At 32.7% G+C, this 12,928-nt stretch overlaps 1 protein-coding gene across 2 annotated transcripts in view; it reads right to left on the bottom strand.

Moving 5' to 3' along the window:
- PDE3B (phosphodiesterase 3B) overlaps positions 1 to 12,928 on the bottom strand; it is a 95,609-nt gene that overhangs the window by 9,166 nt on the left and 73,515 nt on the right. The window contains exons 5-11 of one of the 2 annotated variants that reach the window (XM_026104489.2): positions 11,577 to 11,677; positions 8,967 to 9,177; positions 8,351 to 8,424; positions 7,780 to 7,883; positions 6,860 to 6,994; positions 4,573 to 4,684; positions 1,640 to 1,753 (exon numbers count right to left, since the gene is read on the bottom strand). In XM_026104489.2, the coding sequence (XP_025960274.2) occupies positions 1,640 to 1,753; positions 4,573 to 4,684; positions 6,860 to 6,994; positions 7,780 to 7,883; positions 8,351 to 8,424; positions 8,967 to 9,177; positions 11,577 to 11,677 (851 nt within the window). The remainder of the gene's footprint in view (positions 1 to 1,639; positions 1,754 to 4,572; positions 4,685 to 6,859; positions 6,995 to 7,779; positions 7,884 to 8,350; positions 8,425 to 8,966; positions 9,178 to 11,576; positions 11,678 to 12,928) is intronic. The other variant, XM_064513063.1, reaches the window with a different exon arrangement.

Here is a 12,928-nt window from a genome sequence, read left to right as displayed (position 1 = left end):
TTAGAAAATCCACAGAGATACCAATGGTTACTTATTACCTTTAATGTCTCTGTAACCACTTCTTTGCCTTCTCCTTACTGTCATGTTGCTAAAGTTCTCCAGCTGTTATGCAGACTTGGAATTTCATTCCCTTCTTAAAATGACAGCACCAAAAGAACACGTTACAGTTTTGCCCTAACCTCAACAAGACCGAGAAAGGATGAATCAATCTCTTCCTTTGTATTTCTACAATCTGCCATTTCTTGAAACTGCAGACCTATAGACAAAGCTCAGTGGACAATACTGCAGAAGAAACTGACCCCGTTAGTTGAAAATGTTTGCACGATAAGGAGAGCCACAGTGTTGTTGTTTTCTTTTCTCTGGGCAAAGTCACCACTTTTTAAAAAAATGCAATAGTATGTATTTCATCACTGCTTAATAAAAAGGGGCTCTTTGCCTCACTAGGTTAAATGAAGATTAAAAATCGTACCAACTTTGATACTGAAAAAGCTTCAAAAGAATAAGATTATAATTTCATATTTTTAATTTTACTTTTTAGAGAGGGAAGAAGAAAGAAAAAGGAATTTTTATCATTTTTAATTCCTCCAATAAGTCTCCAGCCCCAACTCTCTTAACTGTCCTAGGAAGAAAATGCAATAGGCTATAGTCGGTGAATGCAGACAAATTTGGAGGAAAAAAAAGACAAAGGCAGTGGCAGAGATAGAAAGAAATTAGGAAAAAAAATATTAAGGAAGAAGTAACATATATGGTATGATATACTCCACAGTTCCCAAATTACTTCAAAAAATTACAGCCTTCTAAAAGCCCCATGACTTGCATCTTGTCCTTCTTACTGCATAGATGAAACAATGTCAGAGTTCCTCAAGAGTGCTGAATTTCCCCCATTGTTCTTTTAATGTACAAGTATTTTAGCATAGAAGTTTACATTTAGACGTGTATTATATATAAAATATATTCATAAATATACACACACATATATGAATATATATGTAAAAACTACAAAGATTTAATTCCATAAAGTCACAGACAACACAAAAGTAAACTTAATCAGAACTAATGTCATTCAAATTTTGAATGTAAATAGTCTTTATTTCTTTTTCAGGGATTATATTTTTCAGTTCTTATTGGCAGAGTAGTCACATCAATGCCTGAATGTCTATATGTAATTTCTAATATAGCATTCTCAGATACTCATTTTTACACTAAAACCATTAAGCCAAATTTGAATTAAGTGAAATACTTTGCTTTGGTATATTTACTTTGGATGATTTAATTTCCTAATAAAATTATGAAATATTAGTCTAATTCCAATGCTGAAAATATGCTGACTGTAGCAGTATACAGAGGTTTCACTCAGCAAAGGAAACTTAAGTGAAACAATATCCCTGGCTAATAAACCAAGCACTACCACAATTATCCATCCAATAATTATTCTAAAATCAACCACATGATACTTATGAATGGTATGTACTAATACTGTCTTATCTCTCACTGCCTTATTTTAAAATATTAAAAATATTTGAGTGGTAAGAATAATGGGAGTTTTTTTCCTGAGTAATTTTCAGTCCATTCATTTTATCTATTGTAGTTTCATTAAAACATCCTCACAAGAAAAAGAAAAACCTATGTGGATACATACTCATATCACTTTCCATGACATGCTCATTATGAATTTGCTGAAATCCAGGAATAGGCCTTGTTGTTAGATACCATACTGCATGAAGAACATCTGTGGCATGTATACGATTGTGATCTGAAAATAAGCAGAATATTAGATGAGCTACTTTCTTTACACTCTTTTGCCCCAGACTTTGTGTTTAAATTCCTCAATAAATTCCATACTAAATTTTTAATTTTTTTCCCTAAAAAAGCTTTTACTTTTAATATTTTTCAAATTTGGCCCAAACATAACACTTTAGATTTGCCTTTCTTTTTAATGAAGTTTTATTTGAGATGATATAATTCTTATTCTTTCCTTTTTCCTACTTGCTTTGTAAAACTTACTAAGAACATTGTAAAGTCTTTCCACACGGAAACATCATCTAACACACGTGTATTAACCATCTATGTATCTTTTAAAACAAGAAAGTTAACTTTAAAATGTAGTAATACATAAAATATCGAAACAATGGTCTATGTTTAACTTATATTAATGGTGTGGAGAAACAGGACCAAAAAAATGAAGCAAAAGACAGAAACAATAGAAGTAACACATCAGAGTGGGCTTGTGGTTTACACTGTACTTCATGTGAAGTTAACTTTATTCATCTAAAAATCATGCCTATTGCTCTAATTTATATAACATGTAATTATCTAGTTTTGAGTGCTCCATTTCTGTAGAAATACCAGGGCAATAAATAGTATAGAAAAGTCAGTAAAATGATTAATAAGTTATTTCCAAATTAGTAAGAGTTCCAAGTTAATTGAACTTGTCCATATGTAATCCAAAGAGTTAAACTAAAAACAGTTAAAATTATATTTCCAATAGGATCTCATGGAATAATATTGTCTACATTTTTTCTTAGAAACAAAATAAACTTTTGTGAGACATAAGCATGAATACAGAAAGTCCACATGAAACAGTAAAAATTTAGTGTGAAAAGATGCATATGTTTGTGCCATACAAGAATGACCAGCCTCATTAGGAGTAAACATATTAAAAATTATTTGAAATTAGACATAAGGCTGGGAAGACCAAAGCATCCCAGAGACAATAAGTTTAATCATTTGTCAAGTATACATAGGTCAATTCTTTACTTTTCTGAAGTCTTTTTTTGTGCTGAGAAACTCATTAATGAAGTGGTTACAGTTAAAACTGGTTTGCTTTCTTTGTCAGCATATTTGAATATGGGTGGGTTGGGATAGAATGCTTTCAGGAATAAATTCCACACAAGTCTGCCCACATTTTTTTCTTTGTTTGTTTGTTTTTAATATAGGCCAACCATTCATATATGTTGAGTTTTCAGTATGGCTAGGATCCAACCTTCAAAACCTTGTGTGTGGCTAGTGGGTGAAAAAAATCTGATATTTGGACAAATTAAGTAATTATTCATACCAGAAGCAGAAGGAAGATGATGTGTGCACAAGGGAGGGAGGGAGGGGATTGTTCGTTTTCTGTTTTTTGTTTTGTTACTGGGTTCCAAAAACGGAAAATAGTAACGGGCTCAAAATATGACATCAACTGCTACAGGTTTACCCCAAGGAGAACTCTGAGTCGGTAAGGCCCTACCCAGGATGCTGGTCTTGACTTGCACAGAATGGGAATTTCATGTCTCCTGAAAAAGCTTTGAATGGGAACCTTTACAAATGAGAGGTATTTACTTGTGGAGGTCCTCCACAAACAGATAAGTGGAGTGTGGAAGAAAGTTTATCCACCTGTGAAACAGCTAGAAAAAAAGAATTTAACTGATAAGATGAATGGTAAATATATTTTGAAAGACAGAAGTAAAATCCGAAAGATCTTACTAATTTGGAACAGTAATCCAAATTCAACTAGAGGACAGTCAGTAAAGATAGCAGAAAAGTACTGCACTTGGGGACATCAAACAAATGGATACAAAATGGATAATAACTGGCCAAGAAATGGTATGCTGCAGAAAGGATTAGGGAGATGGATCACAGACTGACTATAAAACTAAGCATGCTATTAAAAGATGTCTCAAGTGTGCAAACCTGAAAGTAATTATTCTGGCATTTTTGGATATGGTAAAGCCAGAGAAGACTTAGAAAAATGGTAAGTATAAAACACAAGTACTTATGAAGAAAAATTAAAAGAATTGATTTTGTCTAGAAAGAGGGACTTTGCAGAAACATAGTAAAACTTCAAAATAGAAGAAAATTCATTTAAAATGTTTGGACAACTGTTCCATCTATCCATCACAAAAGATCAAAAGAAAAAAAATCTAAAAGGGCAAATATTCTGTAAGGGAGACTTGTATTAAATATAATGGAAAAATGAATTTAAATTGATAGTAGAGGCTGTATCACTGACTGCTTTCAAGAAACAAGTTTGATAAATATCAAACATCTGCTAGGTATACTTCATCATACCTGAGAGTCAGGAATGGATTAAGTGACCTTTTAAATCAGTGATGGTGAGGTGCTAGTATTGTGAGTGATCCGGCATCTACAGGAATCTGGGTTGGCACAAATATCTGAGCTGCTTTTTTTTTTTTTTTTTTTTTTTTTTTTTTTAATAAATTTGGCAGCCCTAAATAGAAAGATAAATTATTACTGCCAAAACTCTTATTTTCCTATTATTCTATCAGAGGCCTAATCCAAAATTCTGTTAAATCAACAAATATTCTCCCATTGACTTCAGTAAGTTTGATTTAACTATTCATTCAAATTCTGTAAGATTATATTGAACCTATACATTAACAAATTAAGTTTTTGAGTCCACCAATTTTTCTGTAGTACATCAAATCTTTTCAAAATCCTGACAAATATATGAATTTAAAATATATTAAGCTCGGACATCGTCTACATCTGTGTTAAACACTAAACTAAAACACATACTAAAGGGCATATACTACTATAAAAGAAAAACACATTTAATTGGACATTACTTACAGGGAATATCTCGGTAGCCATTTTCAAGTGCACAGAAGTAATTCATGAATTCTTGAGTTGGGATTTTGAAAATTTCAAACAAACCAGTATCTTGAAACAAGGTATAAGTTACCTAAATACATATTAAAATGAACTTTAGTCTGAAAAGTCACAACATCTAAGCCTATTCTACTTTTCAACTTTAAAAATATTCTTGTTTTTTAAATTTTGCTTGCTTATAGAGCTGGAAGTTACTGAAATTCCATTAAAGATTATTTGAAAGCTAATGTCATACATATATAAGCTTAATTTTAGTGCTAAAAACATCATTATTTTTAAATATTCTCTCAAATACAGAATAATGAAGTTTTTGTTTCTCTACTGATAAATCCTATGTGCAACTGATTACTTTTAATAATATTCTCCAAACCTGTTTCATAATATGTTAGAGAACTCATGCTTTGTTCCATTATTGACCTAGAAAGAAATCTAAATTCTTACTTATATTATTCAAAATTCAGATTACCTTACTACAGAAACCAATTAATGAAAAATGAATTTTCTGTCTACATTTCAGACTTTGGCAAAGAAATGCTATATTTTATTCATTATTACTTATCTTAGTCTTTAAACAAAAAGATAGCTGGCAAATCATTTAAAAATGTACACAGACCACACACATGTGCATATACTGTGCAAATATATTTTGGTTTACAAGTAGAACTTAGTGACCTCAAAAAACAAAAAAAAACTAAAAAAAGACTGCAAAAATTAAGAAAGCTTTTCAAAACAAGACACCACTTCTCATTTTGTCACCTCTTTCTCACACACTTGAGAGAGAGAATACGTCCTGAAGCACGGGAAGTCTCAAAGGTTCGTGAGAACAAAATGAAGGGACATTCCTCCTTCCACCTGTCCCCCATACACAATTTGAGAACCAGAAATAAAAATGTTCCCTTCTGAGTGCATACAGTTGATAATGGTAAAATACACTTTTTCTTCAGCTTTTAACTGAGATATGTATCAGATGCTTCAAGCATAATAGACAAAAGGACAGGGGGAGGAAGAGGAGAACAGGTAATGCATATACATGCAATATTAGGAAGAACTGTTCTGGTAGAGATAAGTAGAAACCTGCACATTTAGGTACTTACAGGTTTGCACTATCCTCTAGGTTGCACACATACTAAATGCAAGCTTATATAGGTCATAGAGCACTAGTACACTACTGCAAAAACACCTCTCAAAAATGGATTGTGGCATCCTGAACTGCACTAACAGCAGTCAGCAACTAAGGCGACAAAAGACCTGGAATGAACAGACAAGATTTACTTAGGAATCAAAGAGCTGTGAAAAACACTTTTAAAATACTGTCAATTTTGGGGCAAACAGGATTAACTGAAGATTTGAAACAATACCCAGAATATCTTGTATTATCGGTGGGGAGTGGGTGGAAACCAGTGTCTAATGACAAAAATGAAATTATCCGCATTGTTTTATCATCTCTTCAACAGAGGTGCAGTTTTACACTTTGCCCTGCATCTGAGTGTTTCTAACCTTTTTTCTTGACTGCAACTGCTTGTTGCTCTCGCCTCCCTTGAACTGGCAGTGATGTGTGTTCTAATTCAGGATAAAAAACTAAACTACTAGCAAGAAAAAATACTTTGTGGTGAGATCAGAACCAAATCCAATTCATGTTATAGACCTATGATTGCTAGATCCAGCATAAGGAAAGAGGCAGAAACTTCCTGAAGACACTGATGGATGAGAGAAGCTGGAGGAGAGCAAACAGCATCACCAAAGAGAGCTTTGTAGTAAGTCAGAAAGAGATAAAAGGGATACTACATGCAGAAAGCAGCATGGAAAAAAAAATCCCATTGTTTGTAGGATCAAGAGGCAAAAGGCTGCCTAAAAGATCACTTCTGATCCCCCACAGGTGTAGCTCTGGTAGAAATATTTTACTGAAATAAAGAAAAAAGAAATGGTTGACGAACAAGGTAGCAATTGTGAAAGCAGGAGACAACTTTTCACAGGAAATGGAACATTATTACAAAACCTATTCCAATAAGAATGAGTCTAAACTACTTGACACTGAGTATAAAATGCAGAAGATTTAGTGCAAGTTGCCTATAAACAAAATACTTTTCATGGCTTACAATGAGATAGAGTACATAAGAAATGCTATTTCTACTTTTCGAGCTAGCATTAATATAGACTTAACTGCAAAACTTCTCTAGAGTTTAAATAAAATATATAAGCATGACAGCTTTATACACCCTCCCTCATACAATAAAAGACAACAACAAACCTGGCTAAGGATCCTTCCAGACTGGTCTCCCAATTTTTGCACAAGGTCAAAAATTTGGAAATTCCAATTGTTCATCTTCTCCATTAGTGAATCATGTTCTATTAACATCATTTCTAAGGAAGGATCCCGCTCCACCTGTATGAGAACAAGACACTTCGACATCTCTAAAGTAACAGTGAAAACTAATCTCTGAGTTACATCGACCAAAAAAACCTATGAAAATGATAAGGCATTATTGAATTTACTGTATGCTGCTGTAACTGTGGCTGTAAGAAAATCCTAAATCAATGATACAAATAGCACAGTTAAAACCCTGACTTCACATTCTTGGGCAGCAGATTCCAGGCTTTCTGCAGATGGTGCTAAATTTTCACTTTTTTTTTTTTTTTTAAACAAACTGAATTAATAAAGCAAAGCAAAATTTTGTGCAGGCTAACAAAACTTATTTACTGAGCTTTGACAGTTCATTAGTTGAAACCGCTTTAAAAAAGAGATGTCTAAAACCAAAATGTTAGTATAGCTTATTACACAATTTGTCTTCCCCCACTTTCAACATAGTGCATTGTATGAGCATTCAGTTGACAGTCTCACTGAATCTGCCACATATTTTGGTAAACTTCCAAGAGAAAATACTAGTCAGTTAGTGTTGGAGCATACTTATGTACATTAAATGTATACAAATTAATTTTGCTTAACAAAAATTTAATACAAATCACCATCTTTTCACTTGCTAGTGAAATTTATGCAAGGTAGAAGTACACAATTATTAAATGAAATTTTGTATTTTAACAATGCACCATTTTCCTTCAGACATTACAATTCTTAGCAATTCAGGGACCTTTCTACCGTATATTAGAAATGATAAAGAAACACTGTATTAATTAAAATTACTGCAAATACTTTTGTAATTACATGCTTACAAGTTGATTATTTGGTGTTTGATGAATCTTTTCCTTCCTTTCATCTTGTTTTCTCTCTGTATGGTGGAAAGGTTCTTTTGAAATACTAGTGCTTCCAACTTCACCTTAAAGAAAATATGTACATAAACACTATCAATAATTTGTAAATTACTGCTGTGCAACAATTCTTAAACTGAATATAACAGAATAATAGCTTGTTTCAAAACCATTTTTACTTAAGAACCAAACAACAAAAGGTTGTAGAAGAAAACAAAAATTTTAAGTTTTAGAAAAGCTAGAAACATCATTAGTAGTTATTGTTTCAGTGTTTAGTTTAACAGAGCTGGTACAGAACTTGTGTGACATGTGGCGTACAGGACTATAAGCCATGAGTGGGAGACTATTAAAAAATTCTATTTCCGAAACAGGCAATATTTCAGATCATTTCACTTATTCTAAATGGCAAACTGTAAAATAAAATATAGGTATGTAAATTATTTGAAAATATAAAAAAATCATGTAGAAATACAAAAATGTTAATTTTTTGTTATTAAGAAAACATAGCAAGTATTTGCATATTTTGAAATCCTACCTGATTTTCTGCCTTTGTATTCTGCAGATTCTGATTCTGGTGTTGGAACAGGCTTGAGTATCTGACGTCCACAGCTTACAGAATACATGAGAAATAGTTAAAACATTCAGTAATTTTATTCTTTTGCTACCACTGTGGTGCATTGAAAAATATCTGCAAATTACTCTTTCAAGTTATGCTTTTTAAGGTTCCTCCACCAAGTGACCTTGATATTTTCTCATGAACTATGCACATACGGGTTTAGTCTGTGCTTAGAAAACAACCATCCATCACCTCCCCCAGACTCACTGCCACGAATTAATACAGTAAAGGTAATTAATTAGTAAGTTTTTAAATAGAAAGAATTAAATTCCTAAGTAGGAAGGAAGTAGTCGTCGTCCTCCTCTACAATCTAGAAAACACTGCTACCCCACAATGACTGCTGCATTTCATATCAAGGTTGAACTATTTCAAAGCTGTGACATACAAAAGGCATCCTGCCCCTGGATAAAATAGTTACAGATTAGTAGGAGATGACATCCCTTATTTTCAATACTGTTAGATACAGGTGTTGTTATGTATTTCCATTTGAAACATATATGAAGTTACTAAACTTACACCTGAGACTTTACAGTACCTGTTACACATATAACCTGTGGGTGTTTTAACTTGTTGCTGAAAATCTGGAGAAATAAACGTGTATCCCAGAGGCTTATGTATATTAATGCTTGGTTTTGTAAGAAAGTCAGCAGTATCAGGAAATTCTACAGGTGACCAACTGACAAAGGACCCACTGGAGACAGATCCATGACCAGGTGAACCCACAGGATTCAGGCCAGGAGAAGCACCTTCCAAAACAAACATTATATTTGGTTCAGATTACATTAAGAACTTTACATATTGATAAGCCAATGTGCAAGTTTTCAAAATACCATGTATATCTCATGCTGTTAAACATATATTAAGTAGCAAGACCAATTCCAAGTTTTGAGATCTACAAATATGAAGCACAGTATAGGCCACACATCTGAGTGGCAGACTATGAAATATGTTATAACATCTGGCTTTCAAGGTTTCTCCCCCTCCCCCCCCTTTTCTTTAAAAAAAAACTTTGGTAAAGTTTAACCACTTAAGTTGAAACTTCCCATATTGTTTGTCTGATTCAGATTTTTTTTTTATTTCCAGAAAATTTCATCAAAAATAATTCAGTATTGATAACTAACTTAAAGAAAAATATTTTACCTAATTACTTTGCAATTGAAGAAAAATATGCTTGGGGCATTTAAAGAAAAAGTAAAAAAAGAAAAACCAAAATGTTGTAACCATATTTTTGAAGCAAGGGATTAAAGTTGGCAGGTACTAGCCTTTTTGACAGTGATGTGCCTTTTTGTTTTTGTGGTGATAATGTGCTCCAATCTGCCTAACAAGTCATTAAAAAACCCAAAGTTCACTCCTGGGTCAGTCAAAATAAGAAATCACACCACCTTCCCACTTAGATCCCCGAAATTTCCTATCCCTGTTCAAACAGTAAGCTAGCGCTCACTTCAAGCTTGCATCTGTGAAATATAGGAAAGCATGCTTGTAAATCTGCACTTTGGCTAGTACGAATCTGACATTAATTTACAACAAAATTATAAGTTAAGCCAAAAGATATTTTTTCCTCTGAAAATATACAAAAGATAGGTTATCTTGGAGTGCCCGAGGGAAGTTATACCCATTGTAAACATACTTTTATCAAACAGAACAACATGCTCTTTCTCAAAGGCTCAAAGAGCAACATAATGAGGTATTTTACTGACATCCCATGATTGAATCACTAGTTCTGCCGCAAACTATGAAACAAAAACTCCACCATAAGTTTTGTGATTGCACAGTGCATGGTAACAAAGTACTAAGAGAATACATAGCATGAGCACTGATTGCATTTAGGTCCTTAAATAAGGAATGCATAATTATACTCTTCAAACAGCACCACAAATTGATACTTAGATCTCACAAACCTTAGGGTAGTAACTAATAAGGTTTTGTTACTGTCAAATACAAGATTTTTCAAAGTCCACATTGTTAGATGCAGAGGAAGAACTTTCAGAGAGTAAATCTCACTCCACTGCTGCAAAGAAAGATCTGGCAAGTTGAGAGGCAATCTGTAAACTCCCTTCCAGAGCTAAAACAGATTAGTATTCCAGCATTAGGTATTAATTTTATTCCCTTTGTGTGCACACATTCAACAGTATTTTCCACAAGATTCTTATCTCTTTCAGTGCACAGAATGACCCTGATCTAGAAATCCATCAGTATTAGATGCCAAAGAAAACCGGTCTATGAAATTTTTATCTGTTTCAGAGTTTGGCAGATGTATTATGGTCAACGCAGAAAACTGCAGAAAGCAGAAGGCAGCCCAGAGTTTCATGAGAGTGGTGCATGAGAGTGTGCAACAACATATCTACATGCAAAAAACTGCAAGATCTGATTTGACTTTGCACATTCCTTGGTGATTAGAAGAATGAAATAATATCAGTGAGTAACCCAGAGAAAACTAGTGAGACATTTTTTATGAGAATGAATTCATCTCTCTCAAGCTGGATTGTACATTCAAATTTTTTTCAAAAACTTATTGCAGAGGTTATTTTTTAAACTATGCTCAAATGGATAGGCACAACTGTCAGAAAAAGGTCAGTTTGCACATTTTCACTTAATATGGGAAAACAGACCAATCATAACCCCTGAAAACTGATATACACATTATAGCAGCACTGCTATTACAATCTCTGTCTTATAACACGAACAATGTAAGAGTAAAATTTATTCCAACTTCTTCTCCCAAAATTTTATTAAATACTTACCTCAGGTTTCTATCAGATATTTTAGGTGCATCTAAATTACACAGTCCCAATGCAAAAAATGGCAGTACTAAAAAGGTCACCTTATTATGGTAAGTGAATGTTGCAATTTTCAGCAAGTATCAACCACTAAATATAACAATATTTTGCAGATACCCAGGATGAGAAAGATAGTTGAGATTTGTACAAAGTTGACAGTGTTAACTATAATTTTTAGTAGTCTTAGAAACAGATCAAAAATAAAACCTTTTAAAAATATATGCTACATGCTGATGTTATGTTACTGTCATATTTATATGAAAAAAATAATTGTAATACATGATATACTGTAAGCAGTTTGAATTAAATCTTCATGTATGTCAATCTTGACATCCTGCCACTAAACTACACAAAGTACAATATCTTACCTACTCGTCTGGGACCTATATGATGACTCATAGAAGATGATCTTTGTTTTGGTACTGCCAGTAGGTTTGCACCAAAAGATCCATTTGAATGAGATCCTTGGCTAAAAGCAAAACAATAAGAAATATTTTTTCTTTATTGTCTTCATTCCATTTCTGTCAAATAAAATGCTTGCAAAATAGCTAGACTGTTCTAATACACCGTTATTCAAGAAAAACAGAGCACTGCAATGAAGTCAAGTTCAAGATGAGCTACATGTCAATAATATGGAATAGAAATCACGTCAAGTATATGGAATAGAAAGCAACAGAGAATCCTATGCAGTCCTAAAAACACACAATAAAAGTCTTCAAATTACTTGCCATAGTTTTCACTTTCTAAAATGGCTTTCACTTTTCCTGAATGTTGCCTAGAAAGCATACAATATCTTTCTGAGTAATTCAAGTAATTGTTTATTTACTAGCTAGACCTTTTCACAGAACATTAAACAATATCTTCATTGCCAATGTTTTTAAAGGAATGCTATGGAAAGACAAATTTTCAAGATAATGAAAGTAATTAGAATTTGCTGAATTACTGTGCATTTAGCATAATTCCTTAAAATTCTGCTACTAAATATTACACAGCACTACATGAATTTATTGTTAAGTGATAATATCAAATACTCTAGTATGTTTTAACAGAACAGACTATTTTCTAACCTATCTGAGAACATTTAAAAGATTGGTTAAGTTGAAAATACCATGACAATCTTCCATAGCTATGGCTTTCTTTTCAAATCATTTTTTCATATTTAATCAACCATTTTATTTATTATCTTAAAACTAAAACCATTTCTGATGTTAATGAAGTTATATTGTACTTCAGTAGCTACAGTGTAGCTATCTCAATTGTTAAGTTATGCCATCTGCTGTTGTAGGCATGAAATTGCACTCCAAAATTCCAATTATGTTTTCCTTTTGTAAACAAAAATGTGATATGTAATCAAAAATAACTGTATAGATGTACCTGAAAGGGAAAATACTTTATGTAAAAGTAATTATTTCATTTTAGTATGGAAAAAACTATTTACCCACATAGATTTCACTTTGTTTAATCGGATTTCAAACAAAAGTTATCAAACCCATAAATACTTGACCTACCATCATTTGCTTAAATATACAAATATAAAAAAGTGCTAGCTAAATTTAAATATGTGAGCTAAAGAATAAAGAAAGATGTATTATTCTGAAGTCTGATACTGACATGTTAAGCAACTTTGAACAATGTTTGGGTTGACAACTGATGAATCTTTCACTACTTGCACATTGTTTAGCTATCCGAACTTGGAGGTACTCATTTAAAGCACAGAAAA

The sequence above is a fragment of the Dromaius novaehollandiae genome, chromosome 5 (assembly GCF_036370855.1).
Source record: "Dromaius novaehollandiae isolate bDroNov1 chromosome 5, bDroNov1.hap1, whole genome shotgun sequence".
NCBI classification, from domain to species: domain Eukaryota; kingdom Metazoa; phylum Chordata; class Aves; order Casuariiformes; family Dromaiidae; genus Dromaius; species Dromaius novaehollandiae.
Note: the sequence above shows the minus strand (reverse complement) of the source record. Positions and strands in the feature narration are given on the sequence as shown.